We start from the raw sequence: 20,475 nt of genomic DNA on the forward strand, positions 1-20,475 counted from the left end.
TTGGGATTGCCGAAACACCTGGAGCTTCCATTGGTAAGTGCTGTAAGGATTCCGCCTCCTCTTACTTCGGTACTTCCTACTGGGGGTGCTGGGGAACACGGGAAAGGGGGTGTTCTGGGAACTGTAGTATCCATAGGAAAGTCGCTGCCTGATAGTGTGGTGTGGGTCTGTAGCTTGTGAGGAGATGAATGGGAAACGGCCGGCTGAGCCCCGCCCGGGTCGGGCAGGGAAAAAAGGAAAAAAGGAGGTCATGGCGGAGTTTTCGGCCGCTGTCATGGAGGAAACCTTAAAGAAGCAAGTGGCTGAGGCCTGGAGCCGCAGGACGCCGTTCCGTCACGGTAACCTGGTGCTTTGAACGGGGAGCCACCCGCGCGGGTTCTGGGGGCCTCTGAAAGCCCTGCCTCTCGAGCCGAGCCCTGGGCACGGGGCCACAAGAGAGACTCCTGGAGAGAGTGACTATGGCTATCTCCAAACGTGGCCTGCTGCCCCCTTACATTCCAAGTTCTGTTTGGTTTTAGAAGTCTGAGAAGAGGAGGAAATGTAGGCCCGAGAGCTTCGGGAAGTAGAGGGCATATAGGTTCATAGTTCCTCCGTAATGCTTGGTTGTCCCTAAGTAGTGTAGCCAGAGTATTTGTTGTGAGCTGCCAGAGATAGCAGGCACCTGAACTTACTCATTTTTACACACCTATCGATCAGCTACATGACCTATGAAACTAAACCGTGTCTTGACCAAGGGAAGGATCCTTTGAACAATTCCAGCCTCAGCTTCAAATATGACCGTATAGGATAAGAATTCTGCTTAATGCATCATGCCTTCCCTTCTAAAGTTTACCATGATTTTTGTTTCATGTAAGTGCTTTGAAGAGGTGAGTCATAGAAAATGATAACTTAGTGTAAAGTGCAAGCCCTGTACACTCAAAGACTTGTAAGTTTCATTTGTGAAATAGAAATAGTGATAGAGATAGTGATAGTTGAGATGAAATGAAATGGTGCATGTGAAGCCCTACTATGCTTGGCACCTATGGTGGTTATTATTATTACTGTTACTGTTAGGGTAGTGGGGCCCTGATTTGGACCGTCAGAGGCAGTGGGTAAAACACTGAGGTAAAAGATTAAGGAATTAGAGGAGGTTATGCTTGAACTGATTTTTTAAGTATATGTAACTTCCTTCAGCATTAACTTGGGGAAAGAAAAAGCAGGGTTAAAGAAAAATTGCCAGTCAGTATTGCTGTTCTCATTTTTAACTTGATACTCTCACTTTAAGTTTGGGGGAATATGAATAAAGACTCTAAAATACATTCAATTCAATAATTAATTATTGAACAATAATCCAATAAAAATAAAAACCCTAAAATACATTCAATTCAATAATTAATTATTGAACAATAATCCAATAAAAATAAAAACTCAAAAAAAAAAAGGAACTTTAATTTAGTGGCATCACCTGTACTCACTTTAAGGACTAATATTTTAAGCATAATATCTTTACAATGTAGTATTGAATGGGTAAAGAAAAAAAGGAGAAGCTTGTAATTCTTTCCCCACATTTTAGGCTTTAGATACTATGTTCTGAAAGTTCCTGACCATCTCCTCTTGTATTCTCTCTGCTGTGCTCACCAGGGGTCAACCATTCAAAAATGGGAAAAAAACTGTAAATAATGTTTTCTTTCCAACAGAAGCCATTGTCATGGACATGGACCCCTTCCTTCACTGTGTGATCCCAAACTTCATCCCAAGCCAGAACTTCTTGGAAGGGCTTCAGAAGGAACTTTTGAGCTTAGACTTCCATGAAAAGTATAACGATTTATATAAGTTCCAGCAGGTATTTATGCCCCCTTTATATTAGCTCCTCCACTTCAGAAATTCATTATATTTAAATTATTCTGTACCTTTAGACCTGAGGTTTTAGATTGGGTTTGCCTTGGAGGGTCCTTTACTAGACGTTGTTAAAATACATTCATTCATTTAACATAAGCTTACTGAGTGTTAACGATGTGTTAGGTGCTGTAATTATTATATGGTAGTCTTTGACAGGTCCTGCCCTGTAAGATGTTAAAGTCCAATAGTGATGGTGACAGATAATCAAGAGGTACAGTAAGCCAATATGTAAATACATTATAAACAAAAGGGTTACATTGCTTTTTGGGAGTGCCATGATAAAGAGAGTTGTACATTGATAAATGTTTGAGTTTATGTCTGGTGGTTTGATGTACTGCTGTATGGTTTTGCATTGCAGCATGTCCTACAGAGACTTAGATGCGTTCTTTTTTTATTGGACAATGTAACTTGACAGAAAAGACTGTCCCAAAATCAAGGCTGGTTTTTCTACTCTAGAAGACAGGGCTCATCTATGTATAGAAATATAAGTCATTGGTTTCCCCACTCTTGGAAAGCCTCTATAAAACCCCAAGGACATCAGCCCTTAAAATCACAAAAAAAAACAAAAACAATAAAGATGAATTATTTTGTTTTCTTTGCGTTTTCCCCTTGATTTCTCTTTATCTCGGACCAGAGAGTAAACAACAGATTTCTCTTCCTCGCTTTTATTTTTTTACGCTAAAGTTAATTGTCTAGTCCGTTGTTTCTCCCAATCTATTTCTGGGCTTATGCATAAGACCTAATTTGCCAGGTTAAATACATGCATGATGTGACTCTTAGTAATTCAGAAAATCTAATGAAAATTAAACTTTTAGCCATAATAAAGTTGGATAGGTTAATTAAAAATCACAGTCGTCTGCCTTTGTAATTATATCAGCTTTGATAACACTGGGCCTCTTTTGTTGATTTAGGACTATCTGCATCTCTGATTGCTAAAACTGAGAAATCAAGGTAGTTTTTAACTAATGCAGTTTGGTAGATAAAAATACTTCTAACTATGAAGTCAGTGAGAGGCAAAATAATGAAAAGGGCCTTGGTGATGAGGAAGAAAAAGAAATCATTACTTTCAATCCCTTGGGTGTTCTGTGAAACTCTGCTGTGAATAATTTTTACTGTGTTCACTTTGGGACTGAACTTATCCATTCCATGACAGTAAATATGAAGCCTGTTTTCAGTCTCCTATTCCTTCAGACGTCACTTACATCCCTTTTTCTTTGCCTGTGGTATGATTTGACATGACAGTTGGGTCTATGACATCTTCCAACCCTTTTGCAACCAAGTGTGTCATTACAAGTTGCCTGCTAGTGTATATATTTCCAAGCAAGCGTTATTGAATGTATGCTTTATTCCATGCCAAGTGCTTTATATTTATCCATAAAATCCTCTTAACAGTCTTATGAAGAAGATACTTTACTATTCCTGTTTTACAGATGATGGAACTGCATCAGTTTTCCTTCTCTTCTGGATCATTCCCTTAAACAAACAAAAGAAAGCTGTTCTCATCTTTAAAAAGAAAAATTCTCTTGAGCTAACTTTCCCCTTCATGACCACCCCATTCCTCTCCTTCCCTTGACGGTAGAATTCCTTATGAATTGTCTGTGCTGCCTCAAATTCCTCTCCTCCCATTCTTTGTTAAGCCCATTGTCATCAGGTTTTCACCTGCAACACTGAAACTAAAACTTGTCAAGGTCACAACTTCACATTAGAAATCCAGTCATCAGTTTTCAGGCCTCATTTTACTTGACCTCTCATCAGCATTTGGCCTACTCTATTACTCCTTCCTCCTAGAGACATTTCTTTCACTTTACTTTCAGGATACCATGCTTTCTTGGTTTTCCTTCAGCCTCACTGTGAGGCTTAATTTCCTTTGGTAGGTCTTCCTTTTGTACCTGACTTCTTGGCTTTTGCCCTTCGACCACTTCTAAGCAGATTTCCAGGGAGCCGCATGGCTTTGCCTCTACTCTTGGATTTATATCGTCTCACACTTGATTCCAAAACTAAATTCCTGATCTTCTCCCCCTAAATCTGCTCTACCTGCAATTTTACCCATCCCAGTTCATGGCAACTTAGTCTTCCCACTGGCACAGGCTAAAAGCCTTGAGGTCATCTTTGAATCCTCTTTCTTACCTTATACCCTGTTAACAAGAAATTCTGCAGCTTTAACCTCCAAAATATATCCAGAGAAACCCACTTCTATCCACTTCCACTGCCAACAGCCAACACCTGTTCCAAGCCATCTTTGTCCCTCATAAGTACTAGTACTACTGTACTAGTGTATGAACTGTTCTCCCCACTTCTACCCTATGTAGTCACACAGCCATTATGTTCTTTTAAACGAAAATGGACCCAAGAGAATTGAAATTATGTTCACATAAAAACTAGTACACAAATGTTGATAGCAGCATTATTCATAATAGCCAAAAAGTGGAAACAACCCAAACGTCCATCAGCTGATGAACAGATAAGCCAATGCAGCATCAGCATACAGTGGAATATTATTCAGCCAGAATATTATTCAGAATGAAGTACTAATGCTGCTGGAACATGGTTGAACTTTGAAAACATATTAAGTGAAAGAAGCTAAACCCAAGAGACCACATGCTACAGGATTCCATGTATATGTAATGTCCAGAATAGGCAAATACATACATATAGAGAGAAAGTAGATTAGTGATTGCCAGGAGCTTAGGGTTAAGAGAATTTGGGGTGACTGTCTAATGGGTACAGGGTTTCTTTAGGGGTGATGAAAATGTTCTGCAATTAGAAAGTGGTGATAGTTACACAACATGAATATACTAAAAATCCACTGAATTGCACACGTTCAGATGGTTAAGGTGGTAAATTTTATGTACATGACTTTTGTCTCAATTTTTAAAAATTTAAAAGGGGCCATGTTACTTGAGTTACTTTGCTCAAAAACTCCAATGGTTCCTCATTACTTTCTAAAAGTAAAAGTGCCTTCAAAGCACACAGAATGGCTTTAAGGCCCCCATTACCTCTTTGGCCTCACCTCCCACTTCTTTCCCCCTTGCGCCCTGCACTCCAGGCACATAGTCTCCTTCTGCTTTCTTGAATAGGTCAAACATGCTTTCACACTCAGGACCTTGAGTCATCTTTCCTGGATATTCCCTTGGCCCACTTCCCAACGTCCTTCAAGTCAGCTTCACCCTGTTTAAACCACCAAACCCTTTCCTACTCTCCACACTGGAGTCCCTCTCACCCTGCTGTTTTTTTCCTATGCACATTTTATACTAATAGATGGCTTTTAATGTTTATTGTCTGTCCCCCTCAATAAGAATATAAGCCCCACTGCAACAACTATTTAAGTGTTTCTTACGTGAATAAAGCACAGAGAGACTAAGTAACTTGCCCAAGTCACAGAACTGCAAATGGAGGGGCCATGCATCAGGCCTAGGCAGTTCGGCTTCCCAGAGTCCAGGCTCTTAACCACATTGCTGTCCTGCCAGAGTGCTCACTGAACTACTCTCCTCTGTGTGTCTAATATGTGAAAGAAATCCTTTTTTCTTTTTTCATGACCAAGTCTGATGATTTCAAGAAGAGAAAAGAGCCTCACATCTGTGCTTTAAGGTAAACAACCATATCTGTTGGGTGATTAATATGTTCCAGGCAGAGTAGTAGTGCTTTAAATGTTATGTCATATAATCTTTGCTAATATTATTTTCCCATTTTGTAGAGCAGCAAACAGACTGAGAAATTAAGCAACTTATTCAAAGCTTCCTGGGTAAAATTGAGGGAGCTAAGGTATAAACTCAAGACTGATTCCCAGGCCCAAGTTCTCAGTGATAAAATGTTCAGCATTGTTAGTAATCAGGAAACAAATTAACACTGGAGTTATTTTTTTACATATTGGGTTGGCAAATATTAAAAGACAAAAACCCCATTTTTTGCAGAAATATAGATACCTTTATACACTGCTGCACTCTTTCTTAGAAGACAATTTTGAAAGGTATATCTTAAAATTATGCTATCTTTTTTGTAATATAATTCTACTTATGGGCATTTATCCTGAGAAAATAATTTAAAATGTACTCAGAGATTCCATAGAAGATTATTTGTTGTAACATCATTTATTATAGTGAAAAATTATATATATGAATTAAAGGGCAACCCATTGGGATTTATGTATAATGGTACAAAGCATTAAGTGGAAAAGTATACAACTATTGAGTATGATGTGTTTAAATTCTAACACAAGTATGGTAAAGTTATACCCCATTTCATCAGTTCTAAGATTTTTTTAAATATTTTAACATCTGAGATCCTTACACAATTAGAATCCTACACAGTTAGTGCTGTGTCCTAGTTTAATTGGAAACTTTTTAAGTGATATATAAAATAATGATACTTCTTACAGGCAAAGGCATGTTAGACTTGATGAAATACACTTGTTAAGAGGGAAAAAAATTAAAATAGCACACACAGTGTGATCCCATTTAAAAAGAGAGACATACAGTGAAATAAGGCAGGCAGAGAAAAACAAGTACCAAATGATTTCACTCATCTGTGGAGCATAAGAACAAAGCAAAACTGAAGGAACAAACAGCAGCAGACTCAGAGACTCCAAGAAGGGACTAGTGGTTACCAAAGGGAAGGGATTGGGGAGGGTAGGAAGGGAGGGAGGAGAAGGGAATTAAGGGGCACTATAATTAGCACTCACGATATAGGTAGGTCACAGGGAAGGCAGTACAGCATGGAGAAGACAAGTAATGACTATAGCATCTACTGTGATGGATAATGATTGCAGTGAGGTTGGGGGGAACTTGACAATATAGGTGAATGTTGAAACCACAATGTTGCTTATGTGAAACCTTCATAGGATTGTATATCAATGATACCTTAATAAAAAAAAAAGACGTATATTTGGATATCTATGTGCATACAAAGGAAAGACTTGAAGAATGGCATGTTTCAATCTGGCTGGTAGGATTACAGGATTTTTTTTTAACAGTTTTTTTTACTTATACAGGGTTTTTTTTCCAATTTTTGCTACAAGAAACACATGTAACTTTGTAACAGCTGTTTATTTTCCACCTATACAGTACAAGTTATCTTTTCTCTTTTTTTTTTTCTCTGCCACATTTCTATATGTGGTGGCAGCCTACACAGGTGGTTATTTTTTTCCAAATCTTGAAGTATTGTTCGTGTGTTGACTGTAGTTTGTAATATTTTATATTTATTTAGACCTCTCTTTTCCCCACAGAGATTACCATGCTTTAAGACATTATCTAATTCCTTCACAACACCTGTGGGACTGAGTTACATTCTATACCCAGAGGGTTAGAGCCAGATGGTATGAGAGATGGAGGTCCTTGGTCTTTATAGAAAAATAATCTTTTTAATTTCCCAGCTGGTTTCTATGATTTCTCTCATGAATACAATTAATAAACGAGAACGATGACAGAAAACAATCCTGTCCTTTTGACACTTCCATAGGGTGACTAGAGGATGAACTTTTTATGGTATAAATGTGTGGAAGCTGATGTTACCAGTAAAAGAAGGATTTAAAGCTTTGATTATATTAGTTGCTTAAAGCTTTAAGAGTTTGCAAAAATATTTATCACCCGTATCTGAAGCCTAGTTCTGCAGTTTGCTATACTGGCCTGTTCTCTGTAATTTGCAACTCTGCCTTTAAAAGTTAACAGGGCACTTCTGGTCGGACTATGCAAGCACAGTATTTTATGGAATTTTTTGGTTTGAGTAATGTATAGTATAAAAAGGTATTTGGTATTAAAATCTTAGGGGATCAATCTGGAGTCTTGATAATTACTTATGAACAACACAGTTAGTCCTCAACTATGCAAGTTTAATGTGAAGAACATTCTTAGGAATGGATCATTTTTTAAAATTGCCACATCCAGGAAAACATAGTTGTGGCATAGATCCAAATGGAGCCCACACTGTGGCATAACAAATTATTTTGTTTATATTTTTAGGAAAATTCTGTTTGAAGATTTCCGGGCTTGGCTTTCTGACACTTCCAAGATTGACCTAGAATCAGCCATTGACATGTCCTGTGCTAAATATGAATTCTCAGGTAAGACAGATAAAGCCCTGATGTCTGTAAGATTTAAAGGCTTTAATTACGCAGTGGTGGAAAGATAGCATCAGTATACCAGAACCCTAGACTGCCGTGTCCCTGCGTAGCATTAGGATCTGGGATTTGGGCACACTGGCACATTTCTTCTACATCTATTTGTTGTCATTCTACTGTAAAGAACACCTTAACCTCTCCCCCTTTTTTCATTTATCAACATCAGTATGAAATTATGGATTGCCATTCATATAATGGGCTATAATCAGATGCAATTATTATACTGATGCTCATATTCCTGATTTGATCAAAGGAAGCCCCTTTAAACTGACTTCTGTGTCCTTTTGATACATCTTTATCATTCTTAATGAATCTTACTTTCTGGCAAAACAAAACTTTTCCAGGCTTATATTTCCATGCTCTAAACCTGAGGTTGCCATTCTTCCAAAGAACCCTAGTTCTTTTTAGTGAGGAATGATACTTAAAAATCGAAATCTATACTCTAGGTGTTTTTGCTATTAGGATGTCACTGCTCCCAGATCCTTTCAGTGGAAGAAGGTAGTAAATATACGTATGCACGTACACACATACATATATGCATACACATACATTTACATTTTTGTGTATTTCGATATCTAGATAAATGTAGATATGTAGGCATCTATATAAATATATACCTATATTTATATCTACATATGTGTATATAGGAATCTGAATTCACACTGATTCCTCCAGTTCCAATCAACATCATAGGGTTTATTCTAGATTTCTCCTTTTCCAAATCTGTAATTCCCTTCTTCAACCATGAGAACCCTGGCTTTTGTTATTTTCAGTGTATTTATTTATTGAAATGATCCCTCCATGTGTAAATTATCTCCGTGCACCATAGCATTCCCTCTCTCCTATCCTGCACAAATGCTTACCTTGCTCAGCCCCACCTACTGACTTCTAGAAGTTTAGCTCAAGAAATAGGAAGAAGTGCAGAAAGATCTGTGTATAACGATGTTCATTAAAGCATTCTTTCTTAATAGACAAGAAATGGAAACAGCTTAATTAACAAATAAAAGATTGTTAAGGGGGGTAGGGAGGTAATTCATAATCCATATAATAGGATAATTCTGCAGCCATTAAGAGTAATGACAAGTGTATGTATTGATATGGAAAAACACTTGCCATGTAATTCAAACAAAGCAGGACATACAACAACCGCTATAGGATACCACTGTTCAAAAATATGCACATATGTAGGAAAAACACTGGAAGGACATATTCAAAAAGATTTTAGGATTATCTCTGGGTCTATCTATGTATGTGCACTTCAGTGTTTTTAAGAGTTTTCTATAGTAACAGTTTTATTTCTATAAAAGGGAGAAATAAATATCATTTCAAACACTGGAGGAGCTGAAATTACAGATGACTGTCAGATGGACTGATAGTGAATACAGGATCAGAGGTCAGCTGCTTGTCTGTGCGGAGACATTAAGGTGCACATTGAACTATTGCAGATGCCTTACTCTGCCACGATGATGAGCTGGAAGGCCGCCGGATCGCCTTTATTCTTTACCTGGTCCCTCCCTGGGACAGGAGCTTGGGAGGCACCCTGGACCTGTACAATGTTGATGGTAGGACAAGTGTGCGCTCTTCAACTCCAACAGCCATTTCTGAGTTCTTATACATGGTATCTCTATTCCTCAAAAGAGATGAAAGCCATTCAGTGTAGAGACTACTGCAGGAAGAATTAATGCCAGCTCTGACAACTACCCCTTAAAACTGTACTTGAAATAATCTTCATTCCAAAGATAAATTAGATTCGACTTAAGATGGGGAATCATCAGACTCTGCTTCTGAGTACTGAGTATGGAGAGATAGCATGTAAAGCTGCCCATGGCTATGAGTCTGCCAGGACTGGTCCATTTGACAGAAGTCAGGGTTTATTTTTAACTTAAACCTGAGGTTGATTCCAGAAAACTTTCAGAACTTGTTCCAGCCCTCATCCTAATAGATGGATGGTGTGGTAAGAACAGATGTCAACAAGTGAATGACACAGAACTAACAAGTGAATGAAACAGATTGAAGGGGGTGGTATTTGGGGATTGAAGGGTACATTTAGATACCCTTAGAAATTGGGGACTTGTCAAGGTGGAATGAGACAGTCTGGAAGCAGTAAATGATGACACCACATTTATGGATGTGTTCTCTCCTGGCACAGAGCACTCTCAGCCGAAGCACATCGTCAAGTCTCTAATCCCTTCATGGAACACACTGGTTTTCTTTGAAGTGTCTCCAGTATCCTTTCACCAGGTAAAGATTGTAAGCCACAAATACAGCTTTTTAGTCACCCATTATTTAAAGTGGCAACTTCCTTTTGGACTTAACTGGCCAGGTTGTTTTCACACCTAACATGAAGGATCCTAAAATTAGTGTGGCTGGTAATCTGGTTCCTTATGCTTTGTGCCACTCTCGTCCTTTCAGGTGTCTGAAGTCCTATCTGAAGAAAAGTCACGTTTGTCTATAAGTGGATGGTTTCATGGTCCTTCACTGACCAGGCCTCCCAGCTACTTTGAACCTCTAATACCTCGGAGCCCTCACATCCCGCAAGATGTAAGGATCAATTCCTGTTGCCGCCTTCTTATCTTAGAAGCTGTAGCATCATCATTTGTCTTTCTGGTTTTAAAAGTGGCTGTTCTTGGTCATGAAACTAGACATTGAGCTTGCCTTTCCACTTCTCTTAAATTTCTGATAGTGTCTTTCTTAGGCAAAGTTTTCCAGCACTTTATGTTTATTAGCAAGAAGAAAATTATAAAATAAGGATTTGCATATATTTTACTAGTGTGAAACGATGTAGGAACAAAAGCAATAGGAATTACTAACTCACCTTTTCCATCTGTGGCTTCTTTGTAAGCATGAAATTTTGTATGATTGGATTAACCCTACTTATCTGGACATGGATTACCAAGCTCAAATTCAACAAGAGTTTGAAGAACAGTCTGAAATTCTCCTAAAAGAGTTCCTTAAGGTAGGTCAGCATACCCTGTCCTTTGTATCTTGTTTGGCAAGAAGTCTTCTTCTTGGGTAGGTGACTAGGCTTCACTAAGAGACTTTTGGGTATTTTTTATTTGTTTTGTTCATGTTTATGTCATCCTGTTTTTCAAAATATAGAAATGTTGCCAGTAGCTAACACTGGTAGCAGTTGTATGCTTAGGGGGTTAAGAATCCCTTGGGCATTCCTCACTTCCCTAGAATCTTAATGGTACACACACACACAGAAGCTTCTACACTGAGAGCGAATTGTGTGTAGTTCCCTTCCTATCCATTGGATGAATATGGTACTTAATGTTACTTTCAATAATAGACAGTTATGATTCATCAACACCCATTAATGAATGTTTGACAATGGTGAGGCAGCACGTTATAGGGAGAGAGCTAGATCAGCAGTCAGAAGCCCTTATGTCCTAGCTCTGTGGTTTTACTAACCTGAGAAAACCACGAAATCTCTCTTGACTGAGTTTTTATTTCATCATCAAATTGAGATAATACCTGCTTTGCCCATCCTGAAGAATTGTTGTGAGGCCAAGCGGGATCACATAAATACTGATTTGGTGCTTCACAACTGACCCTGGGACCTGTGCAATCACAGTCCCAAGAGCTGTTCCTCCATGAAGAAAGGTTGAGACACTACATGCTATCTCTCTCTCTTGGAATTTTGTAGCTGACATTAACATTGTAAAGAATTTAAGAAGTATTATAGTAAATAAACTTGTTTTACCCTATTTAATTCAGTTTTCCTAAACCATGCTTTGGGATCTTTTTCGAATTTTATAGCTGGTAGGACTACTGTTTTCAGAACACTCCTCAGGAAACTGCATTAAACAAGTACATATAAAGCTTCCTGTGGAGAACATTTCAGGAGACTGATCAGCTTCTTGTGCTGTGCTTGGCGTTTTAAAATTTAGAATACTGATTAAATAGAAAATGAGCTGAGGCCTAGGACCTGTATTGTTACACAGAGATTTCCATTGTAATGACATTGAGTGTTAGGGAGTTTAATTTTCTTCCCTCACATCTTGTGAATTTTAGAGTCTATATTTATCTTCGGTTTATAAATGGAGGAATTTGAGAGGTTTAGGAACTTGACTGAAATACACAACTACTTAAGGAAATGGCCCAAACTGACACTCAGGTCTCCTAGCTAAAGCATGCAGACGATGTAGCCAGTCTGCTTGGGACTAGGGGGGTCTGTTGCGAAAGGAGTGAAAGTCATGTGGCTTTTTAGGAATCAGCCAGAAGGGGTCTGTGGCTGCTGCACCTGCAGGACCAGGGTGGGATCACAGGCAATTGGCTAACTGTTTCTCTGTTTGCTCATTTTCTAGCCTGAAAAATTTGCAGCAGTCTGTGGGGCTTTGGAGAAGGGAGATGTGAAATGGAGCACCCAAGGACCCCCTAACAGAAGGTAGAGCCCATCACCCCCCGCCCCGTGCTTCCACAATCAGCACCAGCCTGTTTCTCTGTGGGCTCACCTCCATGGTGGGACACCTGCTCACTCATGTCCACTCCCTGGGGCATCCAGCAACGGGCTCCTAACCAAAGTGTGCTTTAGCAAGCTATGGAAGATTGAGGGAGAGTGGCACAAAGCATTATGATCAGCTTTTCTTAGTAGTTTTACCCATGGCTTTCATGAACAACTTGGCATTGCTGCTTTCCAGGTTTTATGAGAAAGCTGAGGAAAGCATGCTTCCTGACACACTAAAGGACTGCATGGAATTATTTCGCTCTGAGGCGCTGTTCTTGTTGCTCTCCAACTTCACGGGCCTGAAACTTCACTTCTTGGCCCATTCACAAGAAGATGAAATGGAAGACATAAAAGAGGGAGAAACAGGCTCTGCTGCTGAGAACACTGAAGAAGGGACTAGCCATGGCCCCTCTGAACCAGGGAATAATCAGGCTGCTGTCAGCAACAATAGCCAGCAGAGCAGTAAACAGACAGACCTAGAGGAAGATGAAGCAAAGAAAGGTAAGCCATTGTGATTTGTCCTTACTCTCCATTAAGTATTCACTATTCAGTCATTCATTTATTCAACAAATATTTCTTGAGCATCTACTCTATGTGAGGTCCTATTTTAAGAGTGGAAAACAAAACAGACAAGGTCTCTGGTGTCCCGAAGCTTATGTTCTAGTAGGAGAGGACAGAGATTGAATGTATACACAGACATGCTCTGCAGAAAAGTATAGTAAGCTTGTGTGCTGAGCAGTGGCCAAGCAGCCCTTAGGTAGATGGACAGTCTGGAAAAGCCCATGTGCAGAGCTGTTGTCTAAGCTCAGATCTGAATGACAACATCTGTGGAAGAGCATTCTAGGTAGGAAGAACCACTACTACATTTTTTTAGGCTACAGTAGTGTAAATGGTAGAAATATGACTGGCTTCACCAAAAATTAATCTAAAACACAGCAACATAACAAAGAGGACAGTGAGCTGCTTATTTCTGCAAAGGACCAGTAACAGCCTAAGAAAAACTTGCTGGAATTTGGACAAATAGGGAGAAGGAAATTATTAAAAGTAGACAAAGTTTAATCATTCATGATGCGATTTATTTTTGACAGCTAAATGTATAGTCCATCTGGAATTTATTATAAAGAGAGAACTACAAAGTCAGCATTTTCCCCCAAGTAGACATGCTTTGTTTCTGACAGTCATTATCGGGCTGGTTTGATGGAGCAGTAGGCCAGCTGAAGGTTTATGGGAATGGTTTCTCTTTAGTGCTATGTCATTCCTAATTATCATTTCCTTACAATCTAGCAGTGGTATCAAGGTACTTAAAAAATTTTCTGGCCTTCTGTTGCTTTTTCTTAGAATCAAGTGTTCCCACATGTCAGGGCGAACTGAGGTGTTGGAAGACTGGTCACTACACTTTAATCCATGACAATAGCAAGACTGAATTTGCCCTGGACTTACTTCTCTACTGTGGCTGTGAAGGTAAGAGGGAGAAAAGAAGCAGTGAAGGGGCTCCTTAAGAAAGGTAGGTCTCTCCTAAGTAACCCTCTCCAACTGAGCCAGCTCAGAATTTGCCTTGGCCAGGATCTTAGATCACAGGAACTCCATGTTGGAGGGGATCTTAGGATCACGAATTTCAGTCTCCCAACTCAATAGGATTTATATCTGTGACTAAGGCATGGGAGATGGAACAGACCATAATATCCCTCCAAGCAATCCTCCCAGATCTACAGCCTATATGTAATTGTCCTTCCAGGTATAATTGACATTTAACTCTCAGTTTTCAGTTCTTACACAGTGTTGACTGAATGGTGAACTCAGGTTCATAAGTCATAAAGTTAGTTACTATACTGAACTCCCAGGTCCCCTAGTTTTAAGCAGCAAGGGATCAGTGATATAAGTGGATGATGTAATTCTTGCAATGAGAGCTTTCTGAATGTGGTTTTTTTCCTTTTGTAAGGCTGGGAGCCAGAGTATGGTGGCTTTACTTCCTACATTACCAAGGGTGAGGATGAAGAGGTAAGTTGCTTGTCATAGTAAGTTACCCTTTTTAGTTTCAAAGAAGCTGTCATTCTTTAGAGATCCAATTTATATGACCTTCTGCCAGTGTCTTTAGCTGATAAATCCATGTTGGTCTGCTTGGCAGTGGTTCCAGTTTCTAGTAGAAAGTACTCAGCATGGAATGAAGATGCTAAAGGTTAATCATTGTGCATTCATTCTACCCTACTGAGAAATTCCAAATAAATTAAAAGCCATATAGTACATTCCCATGAATCTTTAAATGTAGTAAGAAATAAATGCACTCACTGGGCAAAACCTCTCTGGGTATATATTGGAATGTCTATATTGTCAGAAAATGTCCTGAGAGCCAGAGCTATAGCACTCTAGTAAAGGATATTTTAAAGGCTCTTCTATCGCCAGTCTAAGTACTTGACATGGAAACTTGTCTGTTAAGTGATGAGTTGAATCCCTGAAGAGTTGAGAAGAAGCCCTTTATTCTAATGTGTCATTGTATTTGCCTATTTCAGCTGCTAACAGTGAATCCAGAAAACAATTCTTTGGCATTGGTCTACAGAGATAGAGAGACTCTGAAATTTGTCAAGCATATTAACCACCGAAGTCTGGAACAGAAGAAAACCTTCCCGAATAGAACAGGTTTCTGGGACTTTTCATTTGTCTATTATGAATGACAGGGCTGGACAAAGCTGAAAAAGAGACCCTCCCTGTCCTGGGAAGTCTGGAGGAGCTAGGCATCAAGCGAAGGAGAGCCGCAAGGCGACCTGTGTGACACTGTTCTTAAGACTAGGTATAGTTGTCCTTAAATAGGGCCTATGATGATTGTCCTCAATCCAGACCTTGAGCTTGGAGCTAGGTACTGATCTCAATTTTTGAAAAAAAGGCTTTTTGTCTTTTTCTTTAACATTTAGGTCTTCATTCTCCATATTGACTTCTTCAGTGAATTTTTAAAATTTTATTGTGTGATAAAATATACATGACATAAAATGTACCATTTTAACCATTTTTAAGTGTATAGTTCAGTGGCATTAAGTACATTCACATTCTTGGGCAACCATCACCACCATCCATCTCCAGCACTTTTCCATCTTCCAAACTGAAACTCTGTTCCCGTTAAATAGTAATTCCCACAGCTCCCAACAACTGCCATTCTACCTTCTGTCTCTGAATTGACTACTCATATTCTTCACATAATTGGAATCACACACTATTTGTCTTTTTGTGACTGGCTTATTTCACTTAGTATAAAGTCTTCAAGGTTCATCCATGCTTCCAGTGTTTTTTTTTTTTTTTAGTACTCATAAATGACTGCAGATTCTGCCCTTCTTATCACACTACCTTAGAAAATTACAGAACCTTACATACTGTTCTTGCTCGGCCTGTTACACCTTGTCCCATTGGCTGTGGCTTTGTTCCACTGACTCTCCCAGTCCAGTGGACTTATGTGATGTGTAGTAGTATTCCCTTGGGAAAGGCCTGGTCTAAAACCACAGGGCCCAAAGAAACTTCTGGTTGAGAAAGAAGGCATGCTGATGCCACAGGTAGTCATTTGCAAGTGTCCACTGCTTTTCCATCCTGTTGCAGCTGCCATGTAATTGAATGTTTCTAGCCTCACATGTGGCTTTCATTTTTCTAAATACTGTAGGGCCAACTATAAAACTAGTTGCTTGTCTTTTCTGTTGTTTTAATAGACTGAACGCTAAAAGCCACATCAGAATGCCAAGAGGCTGTCCGTTTTGTTACCTTCTTTTCCTCTGAACTGCACTGGGCCAGGGGAGGTGGGGATGGAGGTGGGGGCATGTCATGTGGGTGTAGGGGTCATTGCATCTTCAGTTGAAAGATGTTCTCATTACATTCCAATGCCGTCTCCCTCTTTTTCTTTTTTACATTTATTACTAGCTATTGCAGTAGCTTTTATTTTGAGTTTTACTAATAGGAAAAGCACAGGGCTTTTACCTTCTTTTAATACCCTAAAACCTTGAATACTCTTTTCTGAAGTTTACACTTAAATGAAGAACATGAGTTTCATTGTCTTTTAGGTTTATGGTTTCAAATTTTTTTTACTTTGCTTCCCTGTCAGTTTTACCATACATGCCCTTAGATGGGTATTTATCTGTAAGTTCTACATATGTACTAATATTCAGTATTGTTATAAAGCAAACACTAATTTTTGAAGGATGAGATAAAAAGAAATATCTAGAACTAGTTTTAATATTGTCTTCCCATACCCACATGGTAATGGACCATTTTACATTCATACTATTTTGGAGACCACAATTTTTAACCATAGTGTAGTGACACTCAAGTGGAATTACAGCTACTGTTACTAATGGTTTAAATTTCAAAGCTTGACTTTTAAGTTCCTGTAGACTGAACGTCATCCCTATGTATTACTTTCACTCACTCGCTTTCTGATGTGTTTCATAACAGAGAGGTGGGTGAGGTTCTAGTTTACACGCTGTCAGTGGCGTAACCCCAGGAGGGCCAGGAAAAAGTGCTGGGCATGTGCAACTCTCATATGTGCCAAGCTTGGAAAATAATTTGAGACTTGTGGCTGTAGGTAACATATAAGGGGCCACTCAACTCCTCTAATTCTGGAGCACTGAGTTGAAATCTTACACAATTGTTAAGATGTGCTTATTAGTTTCTCTGTCATCTTAATATGTTTATCAACACTGCAGAATCTTTCATGCACTACAAAAAAGGATTTTGGTGTCCAAGGGAGAGACTCTCTAGAGCCAGACTCTGATGTTGCTGTCAGTTACATCATCTACAGCAGCGACTCTTAAAGACTATGAAGAATGGTGTAATTTACAGGTCATTTTCTTGGACTGAGGATATCCAGTAATGGAGAAGTTGCTTTTCTTTAGTACTTCATTCTTCATTTTGATTTTTAGGGTCTAGAACCAATGTCAACAACTGTTAAGTGGCAAAAGAGGAATTAAACATGGGCATCTTTTTTATACTTTCAGGTAAAAGCTGTGGTTTTCACCTATATAATATATGGCATCTTCTCTATTAATTCTTAGTAGTGAACCTCTAATTCTTATTCCTTTTAGTAAAGGAAAATTTTTTCCCCCAAAAAGGAATAGCTTTACAGTTCTGCAGATTATATAAATAGTACATGTCCATTCTGATAAAGGTCATCTGGAATTCCACCATCCTGCAACAACCACTGTGGTGCTTTGTGATGTGTCATCGTGGGTGTACTGCACTACAGTTCCCAGAATTCCCTTCCGTTTCCAATTAGGATGAGCCACAGATTCTTGTGTGAGATAGGGAGGGCCAGAATGAGGCAGTGGCCACTTTGTAGCTCACACATTGTCACATACCTACTGGCTCACCTCTTGGCGTGAATCAGCATCTGTGCCTGCACGTGTTCCTCCTTCACCTGGATCTTCCTTCAACAACTGTGATAAAGGGTCTCCATTTCTGCAGGATGCCCACACAACCAAGGTCAGAGGAAAGAACACACACAGGTTTTACTATGTCATCATGGGCTGCAGCTCATGCCGGTGGGTTCCAGTTTGTTCTTACCAACTTTACACCCTTTTGGGCTGCCTGCCCTATGGGTATCAAGTTCCAGCATCATCAGACTGAACACAACTTTACAGAGACTGCTTTCCCACGTCCCACAGATGTGTTAACATCAAATTACCGTAACAAATCCCTTTATATGTTAACAATGATGGAAATTAACATTTTCATAAGGTTATTTTGAGGGCATGTTAGCATTTCTATTGGGAGGAAAATTTTTAAATGTTTAAGGAAGAACCCCATGATAATCTAACAGCATCCCTCATATTAAACATGTAGAAAATAAACCCTAGAAGAGAAAGAGGCTGTTGGTTTTGAACCTGGCTTTTCTCCTGCTTATAATGCCTCCCAAACTCCACTGAATGTGGTGGTTTCTTCCTGCAGAATATAGAAAAAAAAATCAAGGCTTGGGCTACTTCTCCCAGACCAGTATTTCTACAGCAAGAAGTTTTGGCTGAGTGTCTCTTCAGTACCTTTATATACTTAGCGCTAAAACTGAGATGGTACAAACCCTGTTAAAGAGTCCTTGGTAGAGGGTGACACCAAGGCAGGCTTGCTAGCCCTTACTGCACTAGATACTTCTACAAAAACAGATGATTCCTTCTCTGATGGATACAAAGTCAGTCCACATAGACAATTTTGAAAACTACTTGGAAATTGTCCATGTGGCATCATTTTAGGAAAGCAGATTTCTGTACTGTACAAAGAAAAGATGACCCAGGAACTAGAAGATATAGTGTGGGCAGGGGCCAGATGGGAAAGAGACAAAATGCAAAACAGGCAGCAGTGGGTGTCTACTGTATTTTAGTTTCAAAGTGAAATTGAAGATAATTTAGTTCTATGATCACAGGACTCTATACTGGCAGATTTGTAACCACTAGTTATAAAATTTAAAACATTAATCATGTTGAAATTCTGTAAAGACCTTCTAAGACTGCGTAATAGTTTTAAAGTTCCTAGTTCTGTGACATCTGAAGCTACTGACAGGCTTACTGAGGACAGACAATCCCATGAGAACACATGCTTTCTATGCTCAAGGCATTGGCTCACCACCATGGCAGGATAAAGCTGATTAAGATGCAGCCCCTGTTCTCACTTAATAGGGATTAAGATTTATATAAACACAGAATATAACAAAGGTTATGGAATAGACATGGGAGAGGAATTTGAGCTGAGCCTTGATGTATTTGGATAGGCAGACATGGTGGCAAATCATAAAAACAATACTGTCTAAACTACTGAGTGCCTGAATTTGGGGCTCAGGGGGCAGGCAAGGTGACTTTTCTTTTTTTCTGAGTGAAAACACTGAATTTAATGTGGTATTGGGTCAAGGTGACTTTTTTAAATGGATACTCAAAAACTAACTAGAGCTTTCTCCCAGAGATTAGTATCTGCAATATTAGCTTTTAAATGAAGCAGTGTTCACTTACAGCTTCAATAAAAGTCAATAAAATAGAGCTGTAACTTGTAGGAGGCACTCAGATTCTATCAAGATAAAAAATATCGCAACAAAACAGAGAAGGAACTGATGACCAGTTTTTCTCATCCTTAAGCTGGTGACTTCTGAAAGGGGAAAAAAGATGGTAAAATGTTTTATGAACATTGTCCTCTCATTCAGTCTTTACCTGCTTGGGAACAGTTTGTAATAGTGCAAAGGTCATTGACTACTTGGTTTTAAACCTCCACACCATAACTTACCAAGCCATAGGGCCCTGTAGAAAACATTTTGCCTGAGCTCAGAAACAGCTCAGAGTTACTACTATCAAGAGGATCAAATTAATGGGAAAGTAAAGCTAGTTGTAACCTATAAATGAGGACTTTTCAAATGATATCCCTTCAAGGCTTGTCATGAATATTTTTAGATCTAAGGTGATTTCCTGGCTGAAGAACAACAGAATGACCTTTGATGAGATAATTCAGAGTTCCTAAAAATGAACAGTGCCATACAATTTAAAACAAGCACCAACTAGAGATTTTAATCTCAAAAGCTAGAGGTTAGTGCCAGGTGGAGAAAGACAAATGCCAAACTATTTCACTTATTTGTGGAATATAAAAAATAAAGCAAAACAGAAGGGACAAAACAGCATTAGACTCACAGACACTGAGAAGTGACTGGTGGTTATGAAGGGGGAGGGGCAGGGAGGGAGAGAGGGACTGTTGAACCGCTGTGATATACATTTGATAATTTAAAAAAAAATAGGTTTGACTGGTTGAAACAAAAAGATTCATCATTGGAACTCAAGTTTTGCCAGTAGCTGTGAAGTAGGGCAAGCATGATTAACTTTTCCTGCCTATGATTAAAAATGATGGCAATATAAATAGTATAGTAAGAACAGGAAGAACTCCATCTTAAGGCTAAGATTCCATTTTTAAAAACCAGGGGGTTAGGAGTTAAGATTCCTAACATACAGTAATCAGCCAACAACCAACCCTATCTTAAGACAGGGCAAGCGGTCCTAAATATGTCCCCACTGCTTGAAGGTAACCACTATCTTGAATAGGA

At 39.1% G+C, this 20,475-nt stretch overlaps 1 protein-coding gene across 1 annotated transcript; it reads left to right on the forward strand.

Annotated features, from left to right (window-relative positions):
- The first annotated feature begins 76 nt into the window (after nucleotides 1–76).
- On the forward strand, nucleotides 77–15,704 carry OGFOD1 (2-oxoglutarate and iron dependent oxygenase domain containing 1). Its single transcript, XM_036880975.2, has 13 exons — nucleotides 77–338; nucleotides 1,677–1,822; nucleotides 5,420–5,466; nucleotides 7,833–7,933; nucleotides 9,436–9,552; nucleotides 10,140–10,231; nucleotides 10,403–10,531; nucleotides 10,833–10,946; nucleotides 12,301–12,380; nucleotides 12,634–12,941; nucleotides 13,779–13,901; nucleotides 14,380–14,438; nucleotides 14,948–15,704. Exons 1-13 carry the CDS (start codon nucleotides 185–187, stop codon nucleotides 15,107–15,109), a joined length of 1,632 nt encoding a protein of 543 aa, XP_036736870.2. The 5' UTR covers nucleotides 77–184; the 3' UTR covers nucleotides 15,110–15,704.
- The last annotated feature ends 4,771 nt before the right edge of the window (nucleotides 15,705–20,475 follow it).

Source organism: Manis pentadactyla, chromosome 15, assembly GCF_030020395.1.
Source record: "Manis pentadactyla isolate mManPen7 chromosome 15, mManPen7.hap1, whole genome shotgun sequence".
Classification (NCBI taxonomy): domain Eukaryota; kingdom Metazoa; phylum Chordata; class Mammalia; order Pholidota; family Manidae; genus Manis; species Manis pentadactyla.

Excerpts from the sequence above, each read along its gene's own strand:
- OGFOD1 (XM_036880975.2), top strand. The coding sequence starts at position 185 with ATGAATGGGAAACGGCCGGCTGAGCCCCGCCCGGGTCGGGCAGGGAAA. Across the intron at positions 5,467-7,832 it reads CCTCACATCTGTGCTTTAAG|GAAAATTCTGTTTGAAGATT; the intron begins GTAAACAACCAT and ends TTATATTTTTAG. Across the intron at positions 13,902-14,379 it reads TCTCTACTGTGGCTGTGAAG|GCTGGGAGCCAGAGTATGGT; the intron begins GTAAGAGGGAGA and ends TCCTTTTGTAAG.